At 40.6% G+C, this 24,694-nt stretch overlaps 3 protein-coding genes across 8 annotated transcripts; 2 read left to right on the top strand and 1 right to left on the bottom strand.

Moving 5' to 3' along the window:
* Window positions 1-602: 602 nt before the first annotated feature.
* On the top strand, window positions 603-9,036 carry LOC127332171 (uncharacterized). Of its 2 annotated transcripts, XR_007870252.2 has the most exons (10): window positions 603-909; window positions 1,101-1,196; window positions 1,491-1,566; window positions 1,644-2,008; window positions 2,523-2,659; window positions 2,748-2,883; window positions 3,866-4,214; window positions 4,303-4,466; window positions 4,712-8,368; window positions 8,490-9,036. XR_007870252.2 is itself a non-coding variant. In XM_051358437.2 (9 exons), exons 3-8 carry the CDS (start codon window positions 1,516-1,518, stop codon window positions 4,444-4,446), a joined length of 1,182 nt encoding a protein of 393 aa, XP_051214397.1. In that variant the 5' UTR covers window positions 603-909; window positions 1,101-1,196; window positions 1,491-1,515; the 3' UTR covers window positions 4,447-4,466; window positions 4,712-9,036. The 2 variants fall into 2 exon arrangements, 1 of the variants encoding a protein (XP_051214397.1); XM_051358437.2 differs by having other exon boundaries at window positions 4,712-9,036.
* A 4,630-nt stretch (window positions 9,037-13,666) lies between these two features.
* Window positions 13,667-24,130, top strand: LOC127328455 (zinc finger BED domain-containing protein RICESLEEPER 1-like). Of its 3 annotated transcripts, none has more exons than XM_071819135.1 (6): window positions 13,667-14,127; window positions 20,724-20,807; window positions 20,900-21,158; window positions 21,248-23,094; window positions 23,178-23,235; window positions 23,646-24,130. In XM_071819135.1, the coding sequence occupies exons 4-5, from the start codon at window positions 22,227-22,229 to the stop codon at window positions 23,198-23,200; spliced, it is 891 nt and encodes a 296-aa protein (XP_071675236.1). In that variant the 5' UTR covers window positions 13,667-14,127; window positions 20,724-20,807; window positions 20,900-21,158; window positions 21,248-22,226; the 3' UTR covers window positions 23,201-23,235; window positions 23,646-24,130. The 3 variants fall into 3 exon arrangements, with proteins under 3 accessions (XP_071675236.1, XP_071675237.1, XP_051211010.2); XM_071819136.1 differs by having other exon boundaries at window positions 23,651-24,130; XM_051355050.2 differs by lacking the exons at window positions 23,178-23,235; window positions 23,646-24,130 and having other exon boundaries at window positions 21,248-22,668.
* LOC127332170 (uncharacterized) lies at window positions 14,737-19,502 on the bottom strand. Of its 3 annotated transcripts, XM_071829053.1 has the most exons (10): window positions 19,249-19,502; window positions 19,007-19,171; window positions 17,123-17,204; window positions 16,971-17,015; window positions 16,838-16,895; window positions 16,113-16,232; window positions 15,742-15,788; window positions 15,411-15,626; window positions 15,258-15,335; window positions 14,737-15,180 (listed from the first exon to the last, which is right to left on the bottom strand). In XM_071829053.1, the coding sequence occupies exons 7-10, from the start codon at window positions 15,779-15,781 to the stop codon at window positions 14,954-14,956; spliced, it is 561 nt and encodes a 186-aa protein (XP_071685154.1). In that variant the 5' UTR covers window positions 15,782-15,788; window positions 16,113-16,232; window positions 16,838-16,895; window positions 16,971-17,015; window positions 17,123-17,204; window positions 19,007-19,171; window positions 19,249-19,502; the 3' UTR covers window positions 14,737-14,953. The 3 variants fall into 3 exon arrangements, with proteins under 3 accessions (XP_071685154.1, XP_051214396.1, XP_071685155.1); XM_051358436.2 differs by having other exon boundaries at window positions 19,007-19,502; XM_071829054.1 differs by having other exon boundaries at window positions 16,971-17,036; window positions 19,007-19,502.
* Window positions 24,131-24,694: the final 564 nt, after the last annotated feature.

Below are 24,694 nucleotides of genomic sequence, written 5' to 3' on the forward strand. Positions count from 1 at the left end.
ACAACGTGGAGGGAGCACGAGCACAGCCCATTTTCATCTTTCTAGGTGCGAGCCAAATGACATGTGAGCTACCAAACATGCTCTAAACCCTGCATGGTACCGGTTCAGGTGTGAGAGGGTTGATGAGGCATTCTTCCAAGATGAGTGGATGTTAATGTTGTTCTCCGGAAGTTTTAGTTTTTTTTCCAAACTATTTTACTAATTTTTTACACCTTCAATTCAATAAATTTGCGTGGTACAAGTTTAAATCATGCGCAGAAGATTGACAAAAGAAAAACTTGTTCAAACGTGACTAATATGGCGTGACTCCATGTGCAACATCCAGCACGTGCCCGCGACTAGGATATATATAAACTGATTTAGGAGGACACACACATAATATTGTTTTTGATATTCTTATATTTTTTTATAAAATCCTATGAATCATATTCGCAAAAAGAGAGAGAATCAAATAGGCCATAATTCTGCAATTTTTCCTATTAATGTGTTCTGACAGTCCTAAAGTATGTTTGGATTGTGAGCAAAGTAAACGGCCATCGGTTCACAACCAATATTACAAAAAGAACCCTCAGTTTCGGAGGCACATAGCTAAACACCCTTGCTAAACCCGTACGACCTATGTTCTTCTTCTTCTTCTTCCCCAAGCTGCGCCGGGGAAAAAAGGTTCTCCGCCGCGCGAACGCGCCCAGCATTTCGAAAGACAGCGCCGCCTCCGCATTCAGCGTCTCCTCCTCCCCACTTCCGCCGCCACCCAGCGGTTCCCGAGACCCGAGTGTTCCCCCTACTGCATCCTCCCCTTCCCGCCCCCCATCCCCCCGCGCTCCCCCGCGCTCCCACCTGACGCAGAGGTATCTCTTCCACCAACTGGGCGTCGGACAAAATCAACCCTAATCATCATCGACTACTGGTGTGAGCATCCCTCTCAGCTCTCCTCCCCGCCTCCTGTGATTTGACTTGCTACTTGCCACGCTGTGCTGCTGTAGTGCTTGTACATACTCCTGACCGCGCGTATGAGTACACTTGCATTTGTGACGGTTTAAAACCGTGTGTTATCTGATGATTTGGTGTTGGTGTAGTCTAATAATACATTTCTGGTGTAGGTTGTCGGTATCTACTGGCAGAGATTTTGCATCGGGCGTCCTAAAGCCTTCTCAAGGAGTGTGCTTTCGATTCTAACCTCTTCTCCAGAACAAGAGGTACATTAGACTTGTGTTTGCTTTTTTCCTGTGTAAACGAAATGCTTATTTAACTTTTATGGGTGCACACGTTTAACTGTGTATCGTTCCTGTTATGATGAGCACAAAAATAACCTTTGGGAAGCCATTTCAGTAGACTGTCCAGGCTCCAGCAGCATAATGATCCCTCTGGGCTTATCTACTAAATATTTTAACGGATTAGGGAACGAAAATTATACAGAATGACAATAATAATCTGAAGTGTACAGATAAATTTCTCAAAAAATTCTGGACATGTATATTTGGTATTTTCAGGTACTGTCTCTCCTTCCTGAAAGCAATGAATACAAATCCAGTCCAGTTTGACATTGGCGCACCGGGTTCTATCCAGGTACAAATCTTGAAGTAAAGTCATAATATTCTTTCCTTTTTCTGAATTTCAACTGATAAATTTCGATTTTGTCATAGGTGACAGGTGATAGGGAGATTGTCATTACAGAAAGCAAGGCTGAGAAGGCCGGACGTTGTTCCACGTACAACTTGTTCTTTTACAAGGGCCGTTTTAGGTCAGGTACCAAGCAGGGATTCTGGATAGAAGCTTCCATTTTTGCTTATCACAGTGAAGATGCAATCACTCTCCACAACCGATGTACCAGCTTTCATCACCCGTATGTGATGAGGTCCCTGGGGTATGGAAGGGGAGTGGGTGCATACTCAGATTATACCTTTGCAGCTCTTCCTTCTTTTAGAGAGACACTAGGTGAATGGGTTGTGGAAGCCAGCGGTGCTGCAGAAATGGGAAGGTTTACAGAGAAGTTTATTGATATTGTGAGGTACGCCATACACTACCACACGATGTATCTTCTACTCTCACTACCACTTTCTGTAATGGTTGCTACGTCATTCTGTATGCTTTTGTGTATGACGTGAGCATTTCGTTAAAGACTTATAGATACCAAATCTATTTATTTAGAATAGTTTATCGGTTATGAGCATATCATTAAAAACTTGCAGTACTGCTAAAGAGATATGCTGTCTCGTGATGCATTGTGGGGATGATATGGAATCCTATGTGAAGAACAACACACCTGAAGTGAATTCTTATTAGATCCTTTGGAACCAAGTTGCCAAACGAGTACAAAATCCAAAGTACCTTCTATGGTTTCTATCTTTAATTGAACATGGATAATAATTTAATATGATGAGGTTGTGTAGGATGAGATAAAGAATGATTTAGTTAGTTTGGAACACTTTTAGCTTTTACTGTAAAAATGTTAGTACTTCCTATAATCTTTTTTTACCTGTTTTGAGAAAGTCATTCTAATAATTACACTTTGGTTGTTGTAGCCAAACGGTTAAAGGTATGAAAGCACTCCATGATCATGGTTTTCATTGCCCAAGTTTGCGGCCCAAGCATATTGCAATTAAGCTGGAAAACGGGTGTTTCATTGCACAAATTTGGAACTTCCAACCATTTAGCTCAGGTAAAAGTTTAACGAGATGAAAGCTATACGATAATGATAAAAGATGGGTTATATTTTCTGAATCACTTTTCTTATATTTATGAACAAGATATGGGAGAGCCCAAAGGCTGGCGTGGCCTGGCATCATTGCTTCTTGAAGCTGCTTGCAATAATGGGGCGGGTGGTGATGAGTCAGTTGAGATAGATGATCTTTGCACGAAGATGAGGAGCGGCAAGCTGAAAGGGTATTAAAATTTCTACACTATATTTTTTTACGAGACATTCCACTCTTTGAAATGCTAATATCTCTTGTGCCACTAAGAGAAGCTCCTCTCTTTTACACGAATTTTCCTAGTGCTATTCTCTTTTCACGCTGTTATGTCAAGCCTATCTGCTACTTTTCAAAACAGAATAACACTTACAGATATCAAGTCCCACTGGAATCGATAGGGAGGAAATGTTGTAGAAGTCATTGTCTTGTCGTGATATGTATGTTTGGCATAATTTCATGAGGAAGGTTGCAGAATATGTCTATCTTTTCAATGTTTTACAGTGTTTTCCTAAGGTTGCAGACCAAAACATGTAAGCCATTATTCAGTAACGAAATAGCATGCCCATCCAGGTTCAATCGCAATTGAACTACAAAATAGATGGTTTTATATGATGAAAGAACATCAGAGCAGAAACTGAGCTGCCAATCGAAGTATTAGTCTTTCCTTGCTGACACCGAGTTCTTGCCTGGGAGCTGATGAGGCACCTGAACTCATTGCAGCTTCCCATCTAGTACTATTTGTGGAGTTGCCAGCATCGCTTCTGGCAGAATTATTTATTTCAGTACAAAATTGTGAAATGGCGTTCTTTTTTTCAAAACACACATATAGCTTTTCATAGAAAACTTGGTGAAGTTGCCGATTAGGCCTCAGTGTTTGTTGAAGTTATCGGCGCGTCAACTCTCTGTGCTCAACAGACCTGGAAACATATCCAGCCGCCGTGTTGAGTCATTTTCCATCTTCTCATTGCTACTAGTCTCCGGGCCATCAGGAGGGCGGGACTATATGACTCATTCACTCAGCCAGACAGCAGTACAGGCATTAGTACCTGAACAATACAGTCTGAGTGAGATTGACACTTAAACTGGTGGAAAAAGGAAAAGACTGATTAGTTTTTATTATCAAATGTAAATACAGAAAAACTCACAATACTTCCTCTCCTTTTGTTATCTTGCAGGTTAGATATTCTTAAACATTCTGCCCTCTTGACTGTGCAACAAAAATTTGACAATGTGATCGCCCTGAACTTGCATGTTCTCTTAAATTGCAAAGCCCAACCAAAAAAATCATCAACCAAGCTGGCTCAAACACAGTCTTCTGCAAATTTGGCTCCGAGTGAGTCATCAGCAGTTTCCACTGAAACATATACTTTGGACGAATACTTAGATAAACTTCACACCGAAACATCAAGCAGGCCCGATTTTATGCATCTAAAAAGAAGAGGCAACACTCCCAACACTTTCCGCAAACTGTTGGATGAGATAAGAGATGTTGTTGAGCATGAAGATGAATATATTCCTCCAGAGGTATTGATTTTATCCAAAATATTACTGTATAACCTATGCACTATTTAAGTTCACTTTTGCTTATTATTACTCCAACCTTGTATTGCAGTTGACTAAAAGGTTCACACCTGAGGAAATGCTAGGTGGCGGCCGAGCAATAGATCTTGAGCAACATCTGCGTGCAGCTTGGCCAAAAAGTTTTCTGAAGATGCAGTTGTGGGCGCATGATCCTGATGCTAAGTTACAAAAATAGAAGAAAATGGACTTGTATAGGTACTTCTTCCATTATTCAAGTTTGGCCTTCAATCTACTTTATATTTATGTTCTGTTGACGTCTTTTTTGCTGTTCCTCATTGCTATTTGCATGCTTGCTTTATAGATTTTCTCTGTTTGGCAGTCATTTGTGTGTTTGTTGGCACACTTTTACTTCATTGTATTTATCACTACTATATTTGTTGTTTTCATAGCCAATTGATATGGCAGTGTGCTCATCTGTTAACTTTTTTTTTGCTTGCCAGGAGTATGGCCTGAATTCAGCCCTTGGTCTTTTGGCTGCTCTGCGTCGAGTACTGCATGGAGACGATTTGTGTGCACGCCTTCTTGTGCATGTGATCCTAGTTGGTTGGGGGGCAGGTTAGTGCTTAGGCGCCATGGACGTTTTGTCGGTTCCTTCACTTCCTCCATAGGCCTCCTGACTAAAGGGTGTGCAGGTGTTCATATCTTGTGCTTGTTGGACTTCCTTTTCATCCCTAAACCCTTTTGGTTCCTCCGTCCCTCGTTAATGGCCGAACCTCGTTCTAACCATCGGAATTGTTTTGGTAACTAGAGTTGCGAAAACAAAACCTTGTGCCGCTCGGAAGGACATTAAGAGAATTGTCTGAGATATTGCTCTTCTCGGATGATTTTGAAATTCCATGGAGGTGGGTGTGCACAATGTAGGAAGTTCCATTGCAAGCAGATATAGTTGCTTTTTTTTTGCCACAAAATGATATACTATCAAAATCTGCGTAACAATACATATCTATGGCATTCAACCTGAGATACAGAAGATATTTAATGCACTAGTATACATTATGATGCTACTCTGTTGTGATTATGGTATCTAGTAAACACTATATATCTATGGCATTCAAACTGAGTAGTGATCATGTTTAACATCTCGCTGGTCAGTAAGAATATGTTCCAACATCAAAACCAGCCAGAAATTTTAGATTGTTTCTTTATTTTTAGCAAATTTTGGGGACTGTCAAAGTATGCCGTATTAGAAAAGCATGTCTGCTCTAGTGGTAACTGGTAAGACAGAAGGTTTGGGCGCAAATTCTTGTGGGTATGAACAGTCCAAGATGACACCCTTTTGTGCCTTTTGGCTTTTTGTCCCTAAAAAAATATCTACTCCTGATTGAATTCATCTTGGAAGAATTTTACGGTCACCAAAATCATGGTGCGATCCTGTCCTATTAATGTGGCCTCAGGTATGCTGCTTGGTATGGTGTCTTGTTCCAACACACACGCCCTGATTTCCTGTATGTTTTTTTTTAAATCCTAAAAGTAAATAGAACAAATGACCTCCACGAACACATGGATCATGACGACAAATGATTCCCAAGGCCCAAGGAACATAGAGTTCCTTCTCTGTAATGCCGTGCATGGCAGAGGGTTGGTCCTTGAGGCCCGGGAGTAGTCAACAGTCCCTCGATGACTTGATGGGGTTATCAGCATCATGAGCGCGCGCCCCTCGATGACTCGCACGGCGCACGCGGAGCAACAATTAGAGCAGTGTGTGGAGTAGACAATGATCACCTCGATGGGAAAGAACGAATGAGAGAACATGGTAGAATAGCACCGTGAGCAGCGAGGAACCACTGCGGAGAAGCTGAAGCCTGAAGAAAGACAGAACAAGGCAGGGGAGCTGAGGAGGACATCAGGCCGCCTCGGTACTGAAGATCGACTGTGCTTGGTTGCGGAGTTGTATTGGGGATGAGGTGGATAAAAGCGAATTGCAGAAGCGGAGATGCTTGACCTCCATGGATCTGGAGCAAGGAGAATAAACGAGGGATTTTTTTTTTTTTACGGGAATAAACGAGGGATGCTTCGGTGAAGAGAGAGAACGCCACGGTATTCAGATCTGTTGCAGCAAATGAGGCTCGGAGTATAGGACCCCAGCCAGAGCTGCTGCAGCCCCCAAAGGCTTGATCCACGACCTCCAGGTAATCACGCGGCCATCACTAACCCTGCTGCCTCTGCATCTGCATCAAAATGGTGTGTGCTCAGAGCGCGAAACTAACGCATCAATTTTTAGATCCAAATTCGACCTATAAATAAATGACACAAAATAATACAAGTTCGTTGAATTGAACTACTAATCCCAAGTGAGCTGCGAGTCCATTAACACTACAAGTGCTGGATTTTCCTCTTTTTTTTTTTGAGATATGAGGCCTGAATCTAAATTTCAAAATTTATGGCATGGTTGTGTTTCTCCCTCTTTTCCAAACGGTTGTGCATATTAGTTTTTAATCAAAGTCAAACTTTATAAAGTTTGACTAAATATGTAGAGAAACATATCAACATTGACAACCTCACATCTATATTATCAGAATTATCATGAAATATACTTCCATACTATACATATTTAACGTTGTACATGTTGATATATTTTTTCACATACTTGGTCAAACTTTAAGAGCTGCGCTACATTTAAGCAAAGAGTGAGTATTTTTTTATAGATATTTATAACTGTTTTCTTGTGCTACATTAACTTGTAAGCACGTTAGCACAGGATATCTTGTCGCGTATCAACCAATGGCTATGGCTTCCTCGTTGGTATATGCGAGTTGCCATCGATACATAACTGCTGAATGTCCCACTTGCAAAATACACTGTATCTGCACAATAGAGTGGACTTTTGTTTCTTCATATAGTGAACTGCTTAGGTTTGTAAGAATTGATTTTTATGTCATGTTTAATATGATTACACTGTTTTGTAGCTTGACAATGTGGGTTCCGTTTCTTGTTTTTGTACAGTGAACTGAACACTACCCAAGTATCAAACTCATTGCGGATACATTGTTTGGGCATCGTAAGTTATCTAACATGCAAGGTGAACCATTCTATGGACATGATGAATTATCTTTTTTCTTTGAACAAAGGCAGTTATTTGGAGATGCTTGATTGGTATATGAAAGGAATAGGAATAGGAGTAGGGATAGGGCAGCTTTCTTCTTCCCAAAAGGCGGCAAAAGCCCCAGCCTCTGCATCGATTGATGCATATGTTTCTTGATTTCTTTATTTCAGTAGTTCAAAAGTTTAGAATGAAGCTTTGCAACTGATTTTCTATGTCCTAAAAACGCCAAATTACTTTCCCAACTATTAAGAAAGATCAGGCCAATTTTTGTGCAGGTAGGCTCACTAAATTAATTAGAAGAGATATATGATTGTCTTTTCCTTATTCTTATTGATGAATCTTGTGGTATGTGGTGGTGAGGTAAATATTGAAGTATGTTAAATACTTGTGTGTTTTTACTTCTTTTTTTTATCTAATGTTATTCAATTAATTATACTCCCTCTGTCGTGAAAAGGATATCGTAGATTTGTCTAAATTTAGATGCATCTAGACATGACATCCTTTTCCGGATAGATGGAGTAACATTTTCTTGTAGGTTTATGAGACAAATTGGAGAGGTCGTTGACCGGACTTCTCGGTATTAAGCATGTCCCAAACAGAACATCAACAAATTTAAAGAAGGCACTTTTGGAGGTTTTCGCTTTGACCGGTCACAATGTGAAGTACTATATACTATTATCATGATACTAGTTTCTGATACCACCCCTATAATGCATAATATCATCAGGCAGGATCATAGTTTAATCATATTCAATATTTTGTAGAATCTCAATACAAATTTGTGTATATGATATATTTGCCATTAAATTTTCTAGTTTTACGTGCTATGATACAATATCATATTATCATACCAGTGTCACCTCTCTCCTCATTAATTGGCACACCACAATACCTTTTTACCAACATGGCATACATGATACTACTTATGATACTCTCACCGGCTAACCTTAACATATGATCTACTTGTTGCAATACTACAAGGGCAAGGGTGTGATGGAGAATCTAATGCAAGGGAATTCAACGACCTTCACAAGTTAATCCGTGATGAGTATCCGTATGATTTCTATACCCGTTGCTTTTTCCATCAATTGTAGTTGATAGTTGTTGCTTTACTGATATGCTACAAGGGTTCTTGAGGATTTCCTTGATGATGTGTCTATGATTTTCAATCTCAGTAGTTCATCTTGGAGGAGGAATATTGCTTGATAAACATACACATTTTTTTGGCTAACATTGAGAAAGGTAAGACGCCTCAAGAAGAGAGGAAATCAAGAAACATTCTTGGCCCGACCTAGAGATACAAAATGGGTTCTTATTACACAACCTTAGCTCGCATGGAATGCAATGATAGAAGTATTGGGTTGTTGAGGATGGTGTGCGTGTTCCATGTAGGGAAGGAGATTCAATTCATCAGTTGGAGATTTTTTTTTCTTTGTGTTCATCATGGAGATGATGTTAAAACTACTTTGTGGACGACGTGGGCTTAACCCAGTGGTTGGGGTCGCAGTAACATACTCCATCGACCGGAGTTCGATTCCTATCAGGGACGAATTTCGAAATTGTCACGCCAAGTCCCGCTTCTACTATATCAAAAAGTGTCTAGTTCCTTCTAGACACGGTTTTTTTTAACTACTCTGTGTGACAAATGATGTTTGTCCTCTGTTGTAAAAGAAGGATTAGAATCTTGTGCGGTATGAGATGGATTGTGTTTTATGGCTCTAATTTGGCTTTGTATATTTTTGTTGATACAAACTTTTAAATATACCATTTTAGCCAATGCATATTTAATTAAGTTCTTTATCGGAAAAATATATTTAATTAACTATGTGAGAATATGTTCGTTCGATTGGAGAAATGTTGGTTGTAGACACTCTTTGAAGATGTCAAAGCATTTTTCACGAAAAATTACATCACATACCCAAGTTTGGAATAAATGGTGGGTAAACCAAGAAAAGGGGGAAGACATCAGGTCACCACGGATCAATTTTACCATGTGGATTCCTTCTACGTTGCTATAAACTTTGTTACCACCTAGTTTGATCATCGCTTTAATGAATTTCTTCAGAGTTGCTTCAGACCTTCTCTTGGCTTGACCCAAAATACTCATTGACTAGGTTCAATGTGAATAATCTTGCTCCGCTTACGAAGATTTATCACGAGGATTTATCTAATTTTGAACGTGACCATATACAAGGTAACCTTGAGGTATTGATTATTCATATGAGGAGAATTTAAGACTTCAGAGATTATATTGTTATTTCAACCTAAAAAAAACATGGCTGAATTTCAGATACATGTCAGGTTTCCTATGGTTTACTGCCTCATTGAGTTGGTGTTGCTTTTACCGATGGCGATGGCAACAAGTTACATGGTCTTCTCAGCATTGAAGATAGACTGAGTTGTGCAACAAGATGCCCAATGAAAGTTCAATGATTTGATTATGTGCTACATCGAGCGAGGAATATTCAAAAGTCTTAATCTTGGGTATATTAAGGGGAAAAAACTTCAAAAAAGGATAGAGCATTGGCATTTCCTGGCACTTCTAGGTGATATCAATGTTTCCATTATACAAGTGACTTTGTTTAGGATCATACAAAGTATTAATATGTCTAGAATATTTTAATTTTTGCACCAGATCTTTTTATGCTTTAGAGTTTGCCCGACCTCAAATTTTTATCGTCCTCCGCCACTAGAAATAAGTAGTTTGAATATTGAACTTTTGCTTGCTTATTCGTTTGTATAGTAAACTATTGTAGTTACTTCGTGTAGTGATTCTTTTGTTGCTTTATAGTGTGATTTTTTTTGCATTTTATAGTAAATTGTTGCATTATCTGAAATTGAATTTTTTTTGTACTTGCAATGACAACTTTTGTTGTTTATAAAGTTGAAGAGTGAATTTTTGTTCTTTAATTTACAGCGTGAACTTTCTTTTATTTTTATCTAGCTAACTATTTAGGGTTGTAGAGTGAGCATCTTTTTTCTCAGTTTTTTCTTTGCATTAGTTTCGAAAGACTAGATTGATTGACCATAATCCTGGTTTCCTATCATATTTGTCGATAGAGGACATTACAAGATATACTTGGAAACCACCAACTTTTTTTTCTTCGAAACGCAGTACAGACGCAAACGCTTACACATACGTACATACACTCACCGCTATGAACGCGCACACACACACCTTATCCGTATGAGCACCTCCGAGAAACTAGGTCCAACAAACAAATCCAACGGGTCTTGAGATTGACGAAGTTACAACGGACGTCTCGCTGTCGACGGGAAACACTAACTAGAAATCATAACAATAATGATTTGATTATATGCAAACAGCCAAATATCTATTCGGTTTGTGTGATATCCCAAATTTTCAGGTTATTAGCTAATTCAAGGTAAAATGATAATCGACATTTAATTGCTTTATAATTATTTTTAATCTAAAACTCTCAAATAGCTTAATAATATGCAGTATTTATTCTCTAGAGACTTGGTGGTTGTTTGGATACACAATATTAGCGATCAGTTTTTCAAAAACAGTTTTAGTAGGATTTCTAGGAAAATCGGTTTTACTTAGTTTTCCCTTAATAACGGCTTACATAAAATCTCGTTTGTCCTCCACCGCTTGCACAACCACTACTATCGAGCAATCTGAGCCAGCCGTCAGCGCCTATCTGGTCAGACCCCGCGGATCATCGCGTAGCTACCACCAACAAGCCATTCGTCTATCTCATCAATGGCCATGGCGACAGTCAAGATCGTTGAAACACGCTCGCCCGACGCTCGAGGACTTGTACTCTGCGCTCTCTTCGCCATAGACGCGACATGGTTCCTGATCCTACTCGTCCACCGCGTGCTTCGCTGCGAAGACTGTTATACGTATAGGTACAGGACTCTTTACTTGTACTCGTATATAATAAAATGATCCCTACCCGATGAGGTACGGGTCAACGCAATCTCTCTCTTTCCTAGTTACTCTCTTGACCTAGGTCGGCCGATCCGCCGCCCTCTCGCTTCCGCCTCCGATGGTTTCCGCTGCCGCGTACTCTTCCACTTCGATGGCGTCAAACGCCATGGCGATGCTCCCTGCGTCAGGTGACCCTGCGTCGCCCGCGGTTGACCCTGCGACTGCTACCGCGATCGCTCCGATCGCCTCGACGGGCGCTTCCTCAACACCTGGTGGCACCCCGCCACCGATCCCAACGCCATCTGCCTTGGTGCCGCCATCAACCCCGGGCTCCGCGCTGCCTGCTGCGGTGCCGCCGGGCTCCGCCCCGCCAGGCTTCTCTCTGCGACCAAATCTGGCCGCACTCAACTCCGCCCTCGCAGCTCCAACGGTCTCCACCATGGTGACCTCCTTGACTGGCTCTGGCTACGGTCCGGCCACAGGGGGCTTTCCACCGCCGCCATACGGCTACCCTGGCTACGGTGGCTACGGCGGATATGGTGGCTACGGTGCTGCTGCAGGGGGCTTCCCGCCACCGTATTACCCTGGCTATCCTATGCCAGGGTTGCTAGGGTTCAGTGCTCCACCGTTGGACGTCAATGACTCATCATCAACACCGCCATCATCTGCACCGGTACAGTTGTCCACGCCGAGACCCTTGACTCAGCCCGGCCTCTTCCCTAGCTAGGGAGTTCCACCGGTGGTGAACATTGCCTCGTCGATTACTATACGCCTCACGAGTGACAACTACTTGTTCTGGCGTGCGCAAGTTGGACCTCTACTCCGCAGTCATCTTCTGATGGGTTATGTAGATGGTACCATTGTGTGTCCTGACCCTCATGTTGATGTGCCTTATGCCGGGGGTGTCCATCATGTACCAAACCCGGCCCACCAACATTGGATACAACAGGATCAAGCTATTATGTCAGGGTTTGTCTCTTCCATGACTGAAGGTGTTCTTGGGATGATTATATTCTCCGGCACCTCTGCTAAAGTTGAGAAATAGGTCCAGCAAACTTCATCGGTTATTATTGAAGAATATGTGGAATCTCTTCCATATCCGAACAGGGTGAAACAAAATTTACTCACCGTTGTTGCAAACAAGAGTGCTAAAAGATGTCATGAGCCTTATGAATAAATCTCTATGAAGCATCAAATTTCATCCATGAAGGAATTAAATGAAGAAACTCCTTGTGATGTCTATTTATGCGAAGATTCCACTAAGGTAATTCAAGCTAAGACTACTAGAATTGGTAAACATATTATATCTTCTGGTATTGGAACTTCATGTTATCATGGTCTTTGTGATATTGGAGCAGGTATAAGTGTGATACCATATTCTCTTTATCTTGAAATCAAACCCGATCTTGATCCCATACACATGGAGGATACAGGTATCACTATTCAACTTGCTAATAGAGAATTTATTAGCCATCTTGGTATGGTAAGACATGCTAAAGTATTAGTAGGAAAGATTAAGTATCCCGCTAATTTAATTGTGCTTGGTTGCTCACAATATGCATTTTATCATATTATATTTGGTAGACCTTTCTTACATATTGTTGGTGCTGAAATTGATTTGCCAAAAGAGAGAGTGTTTATTAAATATGCTGGAGAAAGGTTAGAGTTTAATTTTTTTAAGTTTACTGATAAACATCTAGAAAAAGAAAAGTTTCAAACAAATATTGTGGAAACTCTTGCTTTTGTGGTAGTCACTTCATCGGACGCGGTGGAACGATATGTACTTAATCAAGAGAAAACATTTAGTAATGAAGAAAGAGAAGCATTAGCAAATTTTATCTCAACAACCACCGCATTTACAATTGCATATTCCACCTGATAATTTTGGAGTGTTACCACCACCCAAGAAAGATCCTAGTTTTGAATTAAAACATTTGTCTGATGATATAAAATATGCATACCTTGTTGAGAAAAATATATATCCGGTTATTATTAGTGCTAATCTTTTAGGAGAGGAAGAAACAAAATTATTGGAAGTATTGCGTGCACATAGGCTAGCTATTGGATATTCTCTTGATGATCTTAAAGGTGTAAGTCCAGCTCTATGCATGCATAAAATTAATTAGGAAGAATATGCAAAGCCCATTGTTGATTATCAACGCCGTCTTCATCCAAAAATGAAAGACGTGGTAAGAAAAGAGGTAATCAAACTTATGGAAGTTGGTATTATTTATCCTATAAGTGATAGTAGATGGGTGAGTCCTGTTCATTGTGTTCCTCGGAAAGGTGGAAATCATTGTGGTTCCAAATGATGAAAATGAACTTATTGCTCAGCGTACTATTAATGGTTATATAATGTGTATTGATTTTGGCCCAGTTAAATGCATCTGCAGTCACCCACGAATTCTTTTTATAAAGAAACGGCATATGCGGGCCGGCCCGCATACGCCGCACATCGCAGCGAGCCAGGGACGCACGAGCCACCAGAGTTCTTCCTCCTTCGGCTCCCCCACTGAAGCGCCGCCACGACCACCATGGCCGCCATTCCTCCTCCGGCTCCGGGGGCCTCTCACTCTCCTTCAACTCCTTTACCACCTCCAGGGCCCCCCATCTTGGCCGATTCCTTGCCCCCTTCCTCGATTCCCTCTCTCCAGTCAACATCCCCCAAGGCCAGCGACGGGAAGCCGAGGGCTAGGCCAGCAACGGCGCCAATCAAACTAGGTTTAGATGGCGGAGAACCACCTCCTGGAACGGACGGCGTGGGGAGGGTGGGCAGCCAAGAGATCGATGGCGGCGAACCAGAGCGTGGCAATGACGGCGGCGGTGATGCCCAGATGCGCACAGATGCGGGCGGCGGGAAGCGGCCGGAGCGCAAGAAACCTAACGGGAGCTCCCTCGTCCCCACCATCATCAAGGTAGCGAAAAATTTCAGACTTTTTCTGTAGTTCATCTCATTTTATACAGGCATTGTTCAGTGGTAACTAGCACAGGCATATGATACAATCTGGACAAATTAGCCATGGCTCTGTAGATATCCTATTGCTTGTTATTCGTTCTGGTGATACTACTTATAGCTACTTATAGCTACTGAATATATATTGATGCTAGCTGTTTCAGATTTTTTTGGCATGCAACCAGTTAACTGAATTTCGTATACAAGAACATGTGTAAATAACTCACCTTTGCAGCATCTTCACATGCTTGTTCCAGCACTGCAATTGTGTTTTTCTTAGTATAACTAGTAATTGTGCACGTGCAATGCACGTGTAATCTTAGGTAATAAATATCATCACGTGTAATGCCTTATTGGAAGGAAATCCATCAAAGTACCAGATGCAGTCCATTCTCAGAACAACTACCAGACGACAAAATTCAGTCTTATACATGCAAACATGAAGGCAAGATTAACCCGTGCTATGTGAAGTTATGAACATGAAGCAGGCGTAAGTTTCAACAAGCAGGCGTAAGTTTCGTACAATAGGTAAATGAGTAGGTTGTATGATAAATATAAGAAAAATTCAGTGTAGCCACCTCGTACGTGTAATATATGAGATATATCAACAATTCAGGGAAGTATAATAGCATTAAAAAATTGCAACTTCAAAGTAGCAAAATCATCAAACCACGGAAAATAAACATTGTTTTAGGCACACATGATACTTGAAGCCTGTATTAAACAGGTCATCCCTAAACGAAGGGAGAGCATGTACTTTTTATTTATTATTATTTTGAACTCTCGAGCTAATCTAGCTCATCCATCATAGTCGATCTCTTTACGCCCTGGGTCATGTAACCAAATAGATCCTTCACAGATGAACGATTAGATCCACCATTATTAAGCTTTGATGTCTTGGATGGAGGTTCTTCAGTGACATCGATCTGACCCTCATATATGTCCCTTCTGTATAAGACCAATTTTTTCACGTGCTCCCGGATTGATGTCTCAGCACGGACGTGTTGCCTAACACCTAAAACATAACAAAAGAAATATTTAGACACTATAGAAAACATATTAGTAAATACTTGGTGTGTTTGTAATCCTTGCCTTCGAGAATATTAAACTGAGAGCATTTTGCGCATGGCTCAAATGTGACAGTGGTGGCACTGGTGTTATCAAGAGACTCTGAAAAAAATAATCAATAAAGTCAACATATCTGGATTTAATATTTAAATTTGAGTACATAAGTAATTAGCTTACTTGATTGATGAACAACCTCCATGTTGGAGGCCACAACAACTGCATTGTTCTGTTCTGCAGATAACAGCTGATCGCCGAGTAGATAAGTAGACTCACCAAAAAAACGCAGGAAGATTGTGTTGTGTCCGCTATCAACTATAGCGATCTCCCTCATGCCGCTAGGGGCACAAAAATCAGCCTCAGCTGGGCCGACATATGTCACGCCGCCGGAAACATCTAAGAATGATTTACAATTAGTAAGCCTCAATAGTAAAGATTTGTGGAAGACATGAAACCTTACAGCCAATCAATATATGTAATCATGTATAAATTTTATATTAAACAAGAATACCAATGATAGTTCCGTTTGGGAGATCGAACATTTCAGACATATTGTTCCTGCAAACATAAGTAGCTATGGTTAATTAGGAAACACATGTACCTTATCGTGGTGTGGCAGAAAATTGAAGACGTAGTTTGAAAAAAAATGTGAACCACCAGAGGGGGGCATGAGGACCATTGCTATATGGATGTAATGATTTGTAACGGCTTGAAAAGACAATATTCCCACTAAGTAAATCATGATTTGATCTATAAAAAGATATATACAATACTGACAATGTAGATGAAAACAAAATACTGATTAGCAAACCTACATAATTCCATCTACCAATTCGAACTACTTATTAATACTTTGTTGTTCAAAACCAAGTGATAGCAAACCTGGCAGTCGAGTTTGCCGTCCACCGGGGTTGACGAAGAGGCGGCTTGGCAGCATCAGAAACCTAGACACCGACCAAGTGGTCCATGAGGTAAGGGAAAGGACTTGTGCGTTGGCTCTGGCTGCATATGGAGGGGATTATATAGTCAGCATGGCAAATTAAATCACTGTGATTGAGTCAACGTGAGGATCCTTGTAATTGTTATGGAGCAATAAGGAATGAGATGATTTCTAGAAGGAAACAAATACACAATCATTAAAGGTGATTGATATCACACCCAACAGAAAATGCAACTAAAAATGGAAGGGTGGGATATCATCCATTTTCATCACAACAGAAAATCAATCGGAATATGCTCAATTAATATTAGATCCATATAATCATGGAAGGGCACTCTAATTGATATGGAGCAAAAAACGTAATGGGATGATCCCTAGAAGGAAACGAATACACAGTCATTAAATGTAACGGGAAGCATAAGTTATTCTATTATAATTTAACTACAATCACGCAAATAAATAGTTTTAGGGTTCTCATGCATAATACTATTTTTGAACGTGCTTTTTTAGCAAACGCATGCAGATTTTTTGTGGTTGTATCACAAAAAAACATTATGGTCACTTTTAACAAAGCGTCAATAATTAGAATCGCTTTCTTCACAGGCCAGGGTACGAGTACCGTTAAAAATTGGTAGGATGGATGTCATTGTACCATTAAGTTCCTTACCTCGAAGTGTACACATCAAGAATCCGGTTGAGCAAAATGCTCATGCTTTGCTACAGATCTGAAACCAAATTACGTGCTCAAAAAACTGAAAATCGGAAAATATCAGGAGTCCAGATTACTGAAAATCGGGTACCGTCGTTTTGATTGTTGTTGTTCTCCCAGTTTCTTCTGACCTTCCCTACGATTTCATTAAGATCAGCTACAGGATGAAAATATTAGGAGTCCAGATTACTGAAATGAATAAAGACTTGATACATCTAACTGGTAGCCTTCTATATGTTTCACCTCTTCTTCTATTTTGACAAATCGTACAGGCCAAATCCCAAGCACCGCACTAAGAACTGTAGCACTTCAGTTTAACGTTTGCCTACAAAAAAAGTGGTTGTTAACTGGCTTGCCCAAGTGTTACTGCATGATGCTACTACCCTGTGATAATTCAGAGTATCATGACCTCCATGCATCCACATAATGAGCAAAAATGTCGCCAAGTGATGCATTCAGAAAAATGTGGAAGAAACTAAGTTTTTCGATTTAATAATGGAGCACATTCAATGTCACATACTGATCCGATGCTAGGAAGTTCGAGCAACAAATTTAGATGAAAATGTCAAGTGTAGACGGTTCTTTTTCGAAAGAGGCAAGACCTGTGCAATTCATAGAGAAGAACAAAATTGGCCATAAATACTATAGGTTCTCTATTATGTTCAGAGATAACTTATTTGAAGAAACAAAAAAATTCCTTCCAGAGAGCTTACATACACCATATTATTTCTATGACTCTGGTCTGAATTATAAGATCACATATATATGATATGCATATATGTACGGAGATGCACACATCTTTATTTTTCCGTGCTGAAAATTATTCAGAGAACAACTACAACTTGCATAGACCAAGTTATAGTAGTATTGCAGAGCTTGGTGGCATCAACGAAAGAGATTGGCTGTAATTGTATCTGGTACAATTGTGTACGTGCAATGCACGTGTAATATTAGGAGGCGAATCATCAACTGTTAATTCATTAATTATTATGTAATTGGTGGAGGGAAATCAAATTGTAAGACCTCTTTGGCAAATTTCCCTTGCATTGATTTAAAACACATGGTGAGTGAATTCTAAAAAGATCATCAAATATTTCACATGCCAAGCTATGTAAATCCACGAAAGTAATGCACAATCTAGATGTATTCATCTCCATACTTATTCTCACATGTACCAGATGGCAAAATGCAGTTAAATGTCTGATATCTGACAGAGTGCAAGATTGACCTAAGTAACCATTTAAAATATATATGGAAAATTGAAATTCAAATTCAAGTGTTAAGATGTGGAAAATCTACCCAAATACATGCATCCCATCCTCACAACAAATTAAATACCAGAGAACGAAGTTCAGGCTTATACATGCAACCTGATAGGAAGGTTCGGTCCTATACATGCAAACCTGAATGCAATATTTGCCCGTGTTATCTGAAGTTCTAAACATGAAGCAGAAGATGGTTCGAACGAATTGAGTACATGTGTCCATAGATTCAAAATTTCAAAAAATTCAGTAGAATAGGCAACTGAGCAGGTTGCCTAATAAATATAAGCAAAATTCAGTATAGCAGGCAATCAAGATATTTCTCAATATACATCACGTTCAGATCTCATGAAGCAAATTTGCATATTGAGCAGGAGAAGGTCTGTATCACATTTTAGCACATTTTGTAATCAGACTCTCGGTAGCAAAGTGATAATGTTTATTTACAGATCAAATTCGATTTATATGAACTGGTGAACAATGAAACTCTGAATTCTCATGACAGTATTTAATCCCAAGCAATCTGATTTGGATAATAGTAGGTCATGTGAGTGTTACCTTTGGCAAACATTAAAATATCTGGCCTTGGAATTTCAAACTGCTTAACTTCAGATAATGTAATTGGGATTATTGATCTACAGACAAAAAAAATTAATATGTACTATGTGTGTAGCAACCATGCGACCATTACCTTGGTAAAACTTGATAAACGTCTAAAAACATTTCTAGAGGTCTGATGTAGCAAATATGCAACCATTACCAAGGGGGTTAAAAAATCTTACTTTTTGAGATCTACAAATGCAGTTGTTTATATTAGAAACCTCTGCTTGTAAACATTGCATATTTGCATAAGAGAGTTTCTTACTCCAATCAGCTCTCTGTAGGTCGTCATCCAGCATTTGAGCGCCATTCTTCTACGGACGGTCGTCCAGCTGCGCCTATGATCCAACTCCCTGATCAATCTTTTTTCTGTATTACATACTCCTCTCCGCAGTCCAGCCTCTCATCAGTCTCCGTTCAGTCTACAGCCCTTGGAGCAAAAGAGAGCTAATAGTTTAGACCTGGAAAAAATAACATTATTTGCACATGTACCAGCGCATAATAGACCTGTATCGCACATTACACTGCCAAGCCCCATGCCGATTGGCCTGTGTCGCATATCAAGATTTGAATGATCACAAGCTTGCAGTTTCACAGCAAAAAAGGTTAGCTCTAAATGATATATTAATAGGAAACACACATATACCATAAATCAAACAGAAAGAGAGGGCATAAGGATTGAATTGAGATGCCTGGTCGCATGTTTCCCCATCAATTTCTGTTATAATCTATCCATATCTTGGTTAAATTCTCCATTCCTGCACAAGAATCAATAAAGAAAAATCAAAGGTCCTTGTGCTTACATGCTCAAATCAACCAGGTGATTCCGTAGTCAGTACCAATACAAGCAATACCTTGGGGCGGCCAAAAGCATATTACCTAGGGAAAGCTGAGTTTGGTGGTGAGGTAGGGGGAGCATCCAAGCGGCGTCGTTGTACAGCAGCGGGGGACGGGCGGCAAGCAGCGGGCGGGGGCGCGGCGAAGCGGGGGCGGGCGGCGGGCGGGCGGCGATAAGCGGCGAGGGCGGCAGCAAGCGGCGGCGACGGGCGGGCGGCGGGCAGCGGCGGCGGGGACGAAGCGGCGGGCGGGCGATGGGCGGCGGGCGGGCGACGGGCGGCAGGCGGCGAGCGACGCGCGACGGGCGGGGGTGATTAGCGTTCGGGAGTGATCAGCCTAATTGTCAGCCTGGGCTGTTTTAGCGCTAATTGTGGTGGAGATTTGGAGCGTTAGATGGCCATCTGATGGTTGTGTTCCGTCGGTTCTGCCCCCTCTGTGCTTTTTTATATTGGTATAGATCAGGAAAGCAATGGCAGAAAAAAAAAGTAAGATAGAATATTCTGAACCATCAACTTTGACTAATATTTGGGCAAAATCTGAACAGGCAACTGAACATGCATATCTGGCTGGTACAGTTTCAGAAATGTCCAGTAGAGTCTCAGGCAGGAATAATAGAAAATGTTGCTTGATATTGCTATAATACTTGATTTTACGAATAAGTTTTCTAACTTAAATAGAAAATGTGGTTTACACTTGTGTCCTAACTATTTATTATAGTACAAGAATTACAGTTCATCGACATAGTATATTAGGGGTACAAACTCAACCTTCAGGCCAGGAACATGGCAGAAGAAAGCCTCTGGTGACTGTGAGTGGTAGTGACCACCATGTCCAACAGCACCATATGGTGATCGAATTGTTAAACCTAGAAAAGATGGTATTATGATGACAACTTCAGGATAGGAAGATGGTATTATGATGCTATTTCAGTAGTATCAAATTTGGTTTTTAGGATAGGAAGATGTGACTACTTTGTTCTTTTAGGCTATATAAATTATATCCCAAAGTTTGCTGGGATATTGTTTTCTTGATTGTTTCTATGCGCTGCAGACCTTTTATGCATAATGATTTCTCTTTATTCAAACATATGTTTAATAGGAATTATTGAACAGAGCCTAAAATACATAGTTCTCTTTGTTTAATAGGCATCTCAGATTCAACTGGGAGAGGGCAAGCTTCACAAAGGGAAAACCCGAAAGCCAAGATCAGAGAAAATAAGAAATATCAAGGTTCCTTTTTTTGGCTAATTTGGTTTTACTTAGTTCATGATCATTTCAAACACATGTTAATCCCTAGTTTAATTGTCTGTCTTAATTTTTAGGGAGACCTTCCAATGGGTTCAAAGTCAACCAGTCCATTACTTCGATCTCCAGTCCAATTAACAAGTTCACCAGGAGTTAATATGCTTGCCCGTTCTGTAGCAGTGAAAAGAGCATCAGTAATAGAAAGGGTTGCTTCCATTAAAAGAGCAAAGATGACAGGTTCACCTAAGGCATCACATCACCCACCAAGTTTTACTCAATTAAGTTCCCCTTCTCTTGAAGATCTTTCACCTGGTACAAGAACTACCAATTCACATGGTATGATCTGCTTCCATGTATTTGTATATTGCTCACTTAGTTTTTGTTTGCTTTTGATGTGCTAACTAAACTTTTTCCCATGCATGTAGCATCAAAACGAAGACGCCGCAAGTTGATATCAGCCATATGGACAGAAGCTGAACCTATCTATAAGGATGGGAAGCTTGTGGAAGGCAGGTGCATTCATTGTCATCAAATATTTGCAGCTAGCAGAGACTCTGGGACCAGCCATATCAAACGACATTTGAAGGTATGCGATGCACAAACTGCAATGACTGAAATGGTTGATAGGATGGGTCGTTCTGATTCAAGGGACCCCAATTGGAAGTACGATCCCAAGGTCGCGAGAAGGAAATTGGTAAAACTAATTGTTGTCAATGAAATGCCATTTTCATTGGTTGAATATGCACCATTTAGAGAGTTCACGGCTTCATTGAATCCTTGGTTTGAAAATGTTTCTAGGACAACTATAAAAAATGAGTGTATGGATGCATTTAACGATCACGGAAATGCACTGAGAGATTATTTTGAAAATTGTTCCTCTCGCATATCTCTCACAGGAGATATGTGGACCTCTAACCAGAAACTGGGATACTTCTGCATGACCTGTCATTGGATTTCTAATGATTGGATTCTTCATAAACATATTATAAGGTTTGCTATGCTAGAGACTCCGCACAACTCTGTTAACATTTTCAATATAGTTCTAGACAGCCTTCGTGAATGGAACTTAGAGGACAAAGTGTTTAGCTTTACATTGGATAATGCATCAGTAAATACTGCCATGGTCAACTTATTGAGGACAAACTTGAAGATGAAAGGTTTTCTGCTTTTAGAAGGGAAGCTACTTCATTTCATTGTGCTACACATGTGCTTAATATAATTGTTCAAGATGGTCTTCGAGTGCTAAAAACTGTTATCAATAACATTAGAGAGAGTGTGAAGTATGTGCGAAGCTCACAACAAAGATACGAGAAGTTTCTTGGGATAATTATACAAGAAGGATTGTGTGAAACATACAGTCGTCCTTGTGTTGATGTGACCACCCGTTGGAACTCAACATATTTGATGCTTCAATCTGCTTTACCCCTTCGAAGTGCATTTGTTTCCCTAGAGAATCAAGATAAGGAGTACACATTTTCTCCTTCGAGCTCTGAATGGACATTGTCTGAAGCTGTATTGAATTTGTTGGAGATCTTCTACACAGCAACCGAAACTCTGTCAGGCTCAAAATATCCAACCTCCCATCTTTACTTCTACCAGCTTTGGAACATCAAGAAAGTGTTGAATACAGAAGAATCAGTTTTGAACAGAAAAATATTGAATGAGGAAGCATCAAGTCAGGACACAACAATTGCACACATGGTCGAACAGATGCAAACAAAGTTCAACCTATATTGGAAGGAGATATACATGTCTGCTTGCATTCCCGTTATCCTTGATCCGAGGTACAAGTACGACTTCCTTGAGTATCACTTGAGTGACTTTGGAAGTGAAAAGGAGGTGGACACATGGATGAGTGAAGTGAAGAATACCACGCAGAAGCTCTTCAATGAATACAATCAACTAATTTCTGGAGAGATGCAAGATTGTGATATTCAGGAGGTGCAAGATCTTAACGACCCACTTGCAGAGTGGGATCAGTACATGAAGTCAAAAAGGCGACAGTCAAGCAATGAGCTAGATCAATATTTGAAGGAAAAGTTGACACCTCGAAGGGAGGAGATTGATATTCTAAAATGGTGGAAAGGAAAATCTGAGATATATCCAGTGCTCTCTGTAATGGCTCGTGACATATTGGCCATCCCAGCTTCAACAGTGCCTTCCGAGTCGGCTTTTAGCACCGGAGGACGCGTCGTCAGTGATTACAGGAGCAGCCTCGCACCTACTACCATTGAGGCTTTGATATGTCTACAGGATTGGTTTAAGGCAGCCGGTATGTATTTTTTCGCTTATGTGCTTTCCTTTGGCTCATATAATATTTTCGTGTGGCAAATAAAATTTCTCTTGTACTTTCAGACGCTATGGAAAATGACGACTAGGAATTTGTTTTGGAGCTTTCCTTGCATCATAACAGGTACATATTCTGTACTCATGATATCTAAGTTCCTATTATTAGCACATGTTCTGCTACATGGTCATATAATGTCCCATTTTAGTTTGCTTAATGGTTTGTATATTGTGTATCCTGGCTAAGCACTTAAGATCGGAGATGAACTGTCCTATCATTGAAAGGAGATGATGTGTACATGACATTTGGTATATTTGTTTACTCTCTAGTGAATCCTGGAGTACATTTTGTGTACATGATATTCATGGACTGAATCCTGGAGTATATTTGTTTTTTCCTCTCTAGTGCATGATATACAAATAGTTGAAGTTTACTACTCTGTCCAATGTGTATGATACTCAAAATTTTCCTTCTAGGGCTTAAATGAATCTGGGTGACATCTGAATGCTTATTTATGTTCTCATTTGTGCTATTAGTTCAGTCCCAGTTGAGTTGGAGATCTTGAAGAAACAAGGATGCCGAGATTATGTTAAGACCTTGAAGAAATACAAGCAAAGTTCAAGAACATCAGTTCAGCCAAACATCATCGATCCGGCCACGCTGCTGTTTTGAACAAGGATGCAAAGATCTTGAAAAAAATATGTTTATGCTTCTGTGCAATATTTAACAAGTCGGATTGAATGTAATACTCTGTTCTGATGAAGTAGTATTGTACTGTAGCTATAACTAGCCTGAAGCTTTTGTAGCTTCTTAATGCCTGTAACTTCTGTGTCAAGAATGTATATGGAACTGGAGTGCTCCAGCTCATGGCTTTGCTTCTAGCCTGCAGCGTCTGCTGTGGGCACAGTTAGAACAACAATATGTAGTCCAAATGTTAATATTTTTTCTCCTTTTGGTTTCTTTGTATGGGAGCTGACTATTTGGTGTTCTATAATAAAATGTATTGGTGCTAAAATGTTAATGAAGCTTTTTGCATAGGCTGACAGTTATAGGCTGAGAGCTTTCTGCATAGGAGCAGCTAGCAAGCGCATGCAGCGCTGGGCAACTCGGCCGTATGCGCGCATGCTGCACAACGCGGCATATGTGGGCCTGTGCGGCTGCCGCTACTAAGCCTTGTTATTTAGAGGGATTCTCGCGGTAAGCCTACTTAATCATGTGGGCCTGTGCGGCACGATGCGGGACTCCCGCAGGCAGGCCCACTTACAGCCTGACCCAAGGAACATAGAGTTCCTTCTCTGTAATGCCGTGCATGGCAGAGGGTTGGTCCTTGAGGCCCGGGAGTAGTCAACAGTCCCTCGATGACTTGATGGGGTTATCAGCATCATGAGCGCGCGCCCCTCGATGACTCGCACGGCGCACGCGGAGCAACAATTAGAGCAGTGTGTGGAGTAGACAATGATCACCTCGATGGGAAAGAACGAATGAGAGAACATGGTAGAATAGCACCGTGAGCAGCGAGGAACCACTGCGGAGAAGCTGAAGCCTGAAGAAAGACAGAACAAGGCAGGGGAGCTGAGGAGGACAT

This window comes from Lolium perenne, chromosome 4, assembly GCF_019359855.2.
Source record: "Lolium perenne isolate Kyuss_39 chromosome 4, Kyuss_2.0, whole genome shotgun sequence".
Lineage (NCBI taxonomy): Eukaryota > Viridiplantae > Streptophyta > Magnoliopsida > Poales > Poaceae > Lolium > Lolium perenne.

Coding starts and splice junctions, on each gene's coding strand:
- LOC127332171 (XM_051358437.2), top strand. CDS start 1,516: ATGAATACAAATCCAGTCCAGTTTGACATTGGCGCACCGGGTTCTATC. Junction 2,660..2,747: donor CTTCCAACCATTTAGCTCAG/GTAAAAGTTTAA, acceptor TTTATGAACAAG/ATATGGGAGAGCCCAAAGGC. Junction 2,884..3,865: donor AGGAGCGGCAAGCTGAAAGG/GTATTAAAATTT, acceptor GTTATCTTGCAG/GTTAGATATTCTTAAACATT.
- LOC127328455 (XM_051355050.2), top strand. CDS start 13,747: ATGGCCGCCATTCCTCCTCCGGCTCCGGGGGCCTCTCACTCTCCTTCA. Junction 14,128..20,723: donor TCGTCCCCACCATCATCAAG/GTAGCGAAAAAT, acceptor TTTGTTTAATAG/GCATCTCAGATTCAACTGGG. Junction 21,159..21,247: donor AAGAACTACCAATTCACATG/GTATGATCTGCT, acceptor CCATGCATGTAG/CATCAAAACGAAGACGCCGC.
- LOC127332170 (XM_071829053.1), bottom strand. CDS start 15,781: ATGTCTGAAATGTTCGATCTCCCAAACGGAACTATCATTG. Junction 15,336..15,410: donor GGAGGTTGTTCATCAATCAA/GTAAGCTAATTA, acceptor TATTTTTTTCAG/AGTCTCTTGATAACACCAGT. Junction 15,181..15,257: donor TCAGTTTAATATTCTCGAAG/GCAAGGATTACA, acceptor GTTATGTTTTAG/GTGTTAGGCAACACGTCCGT.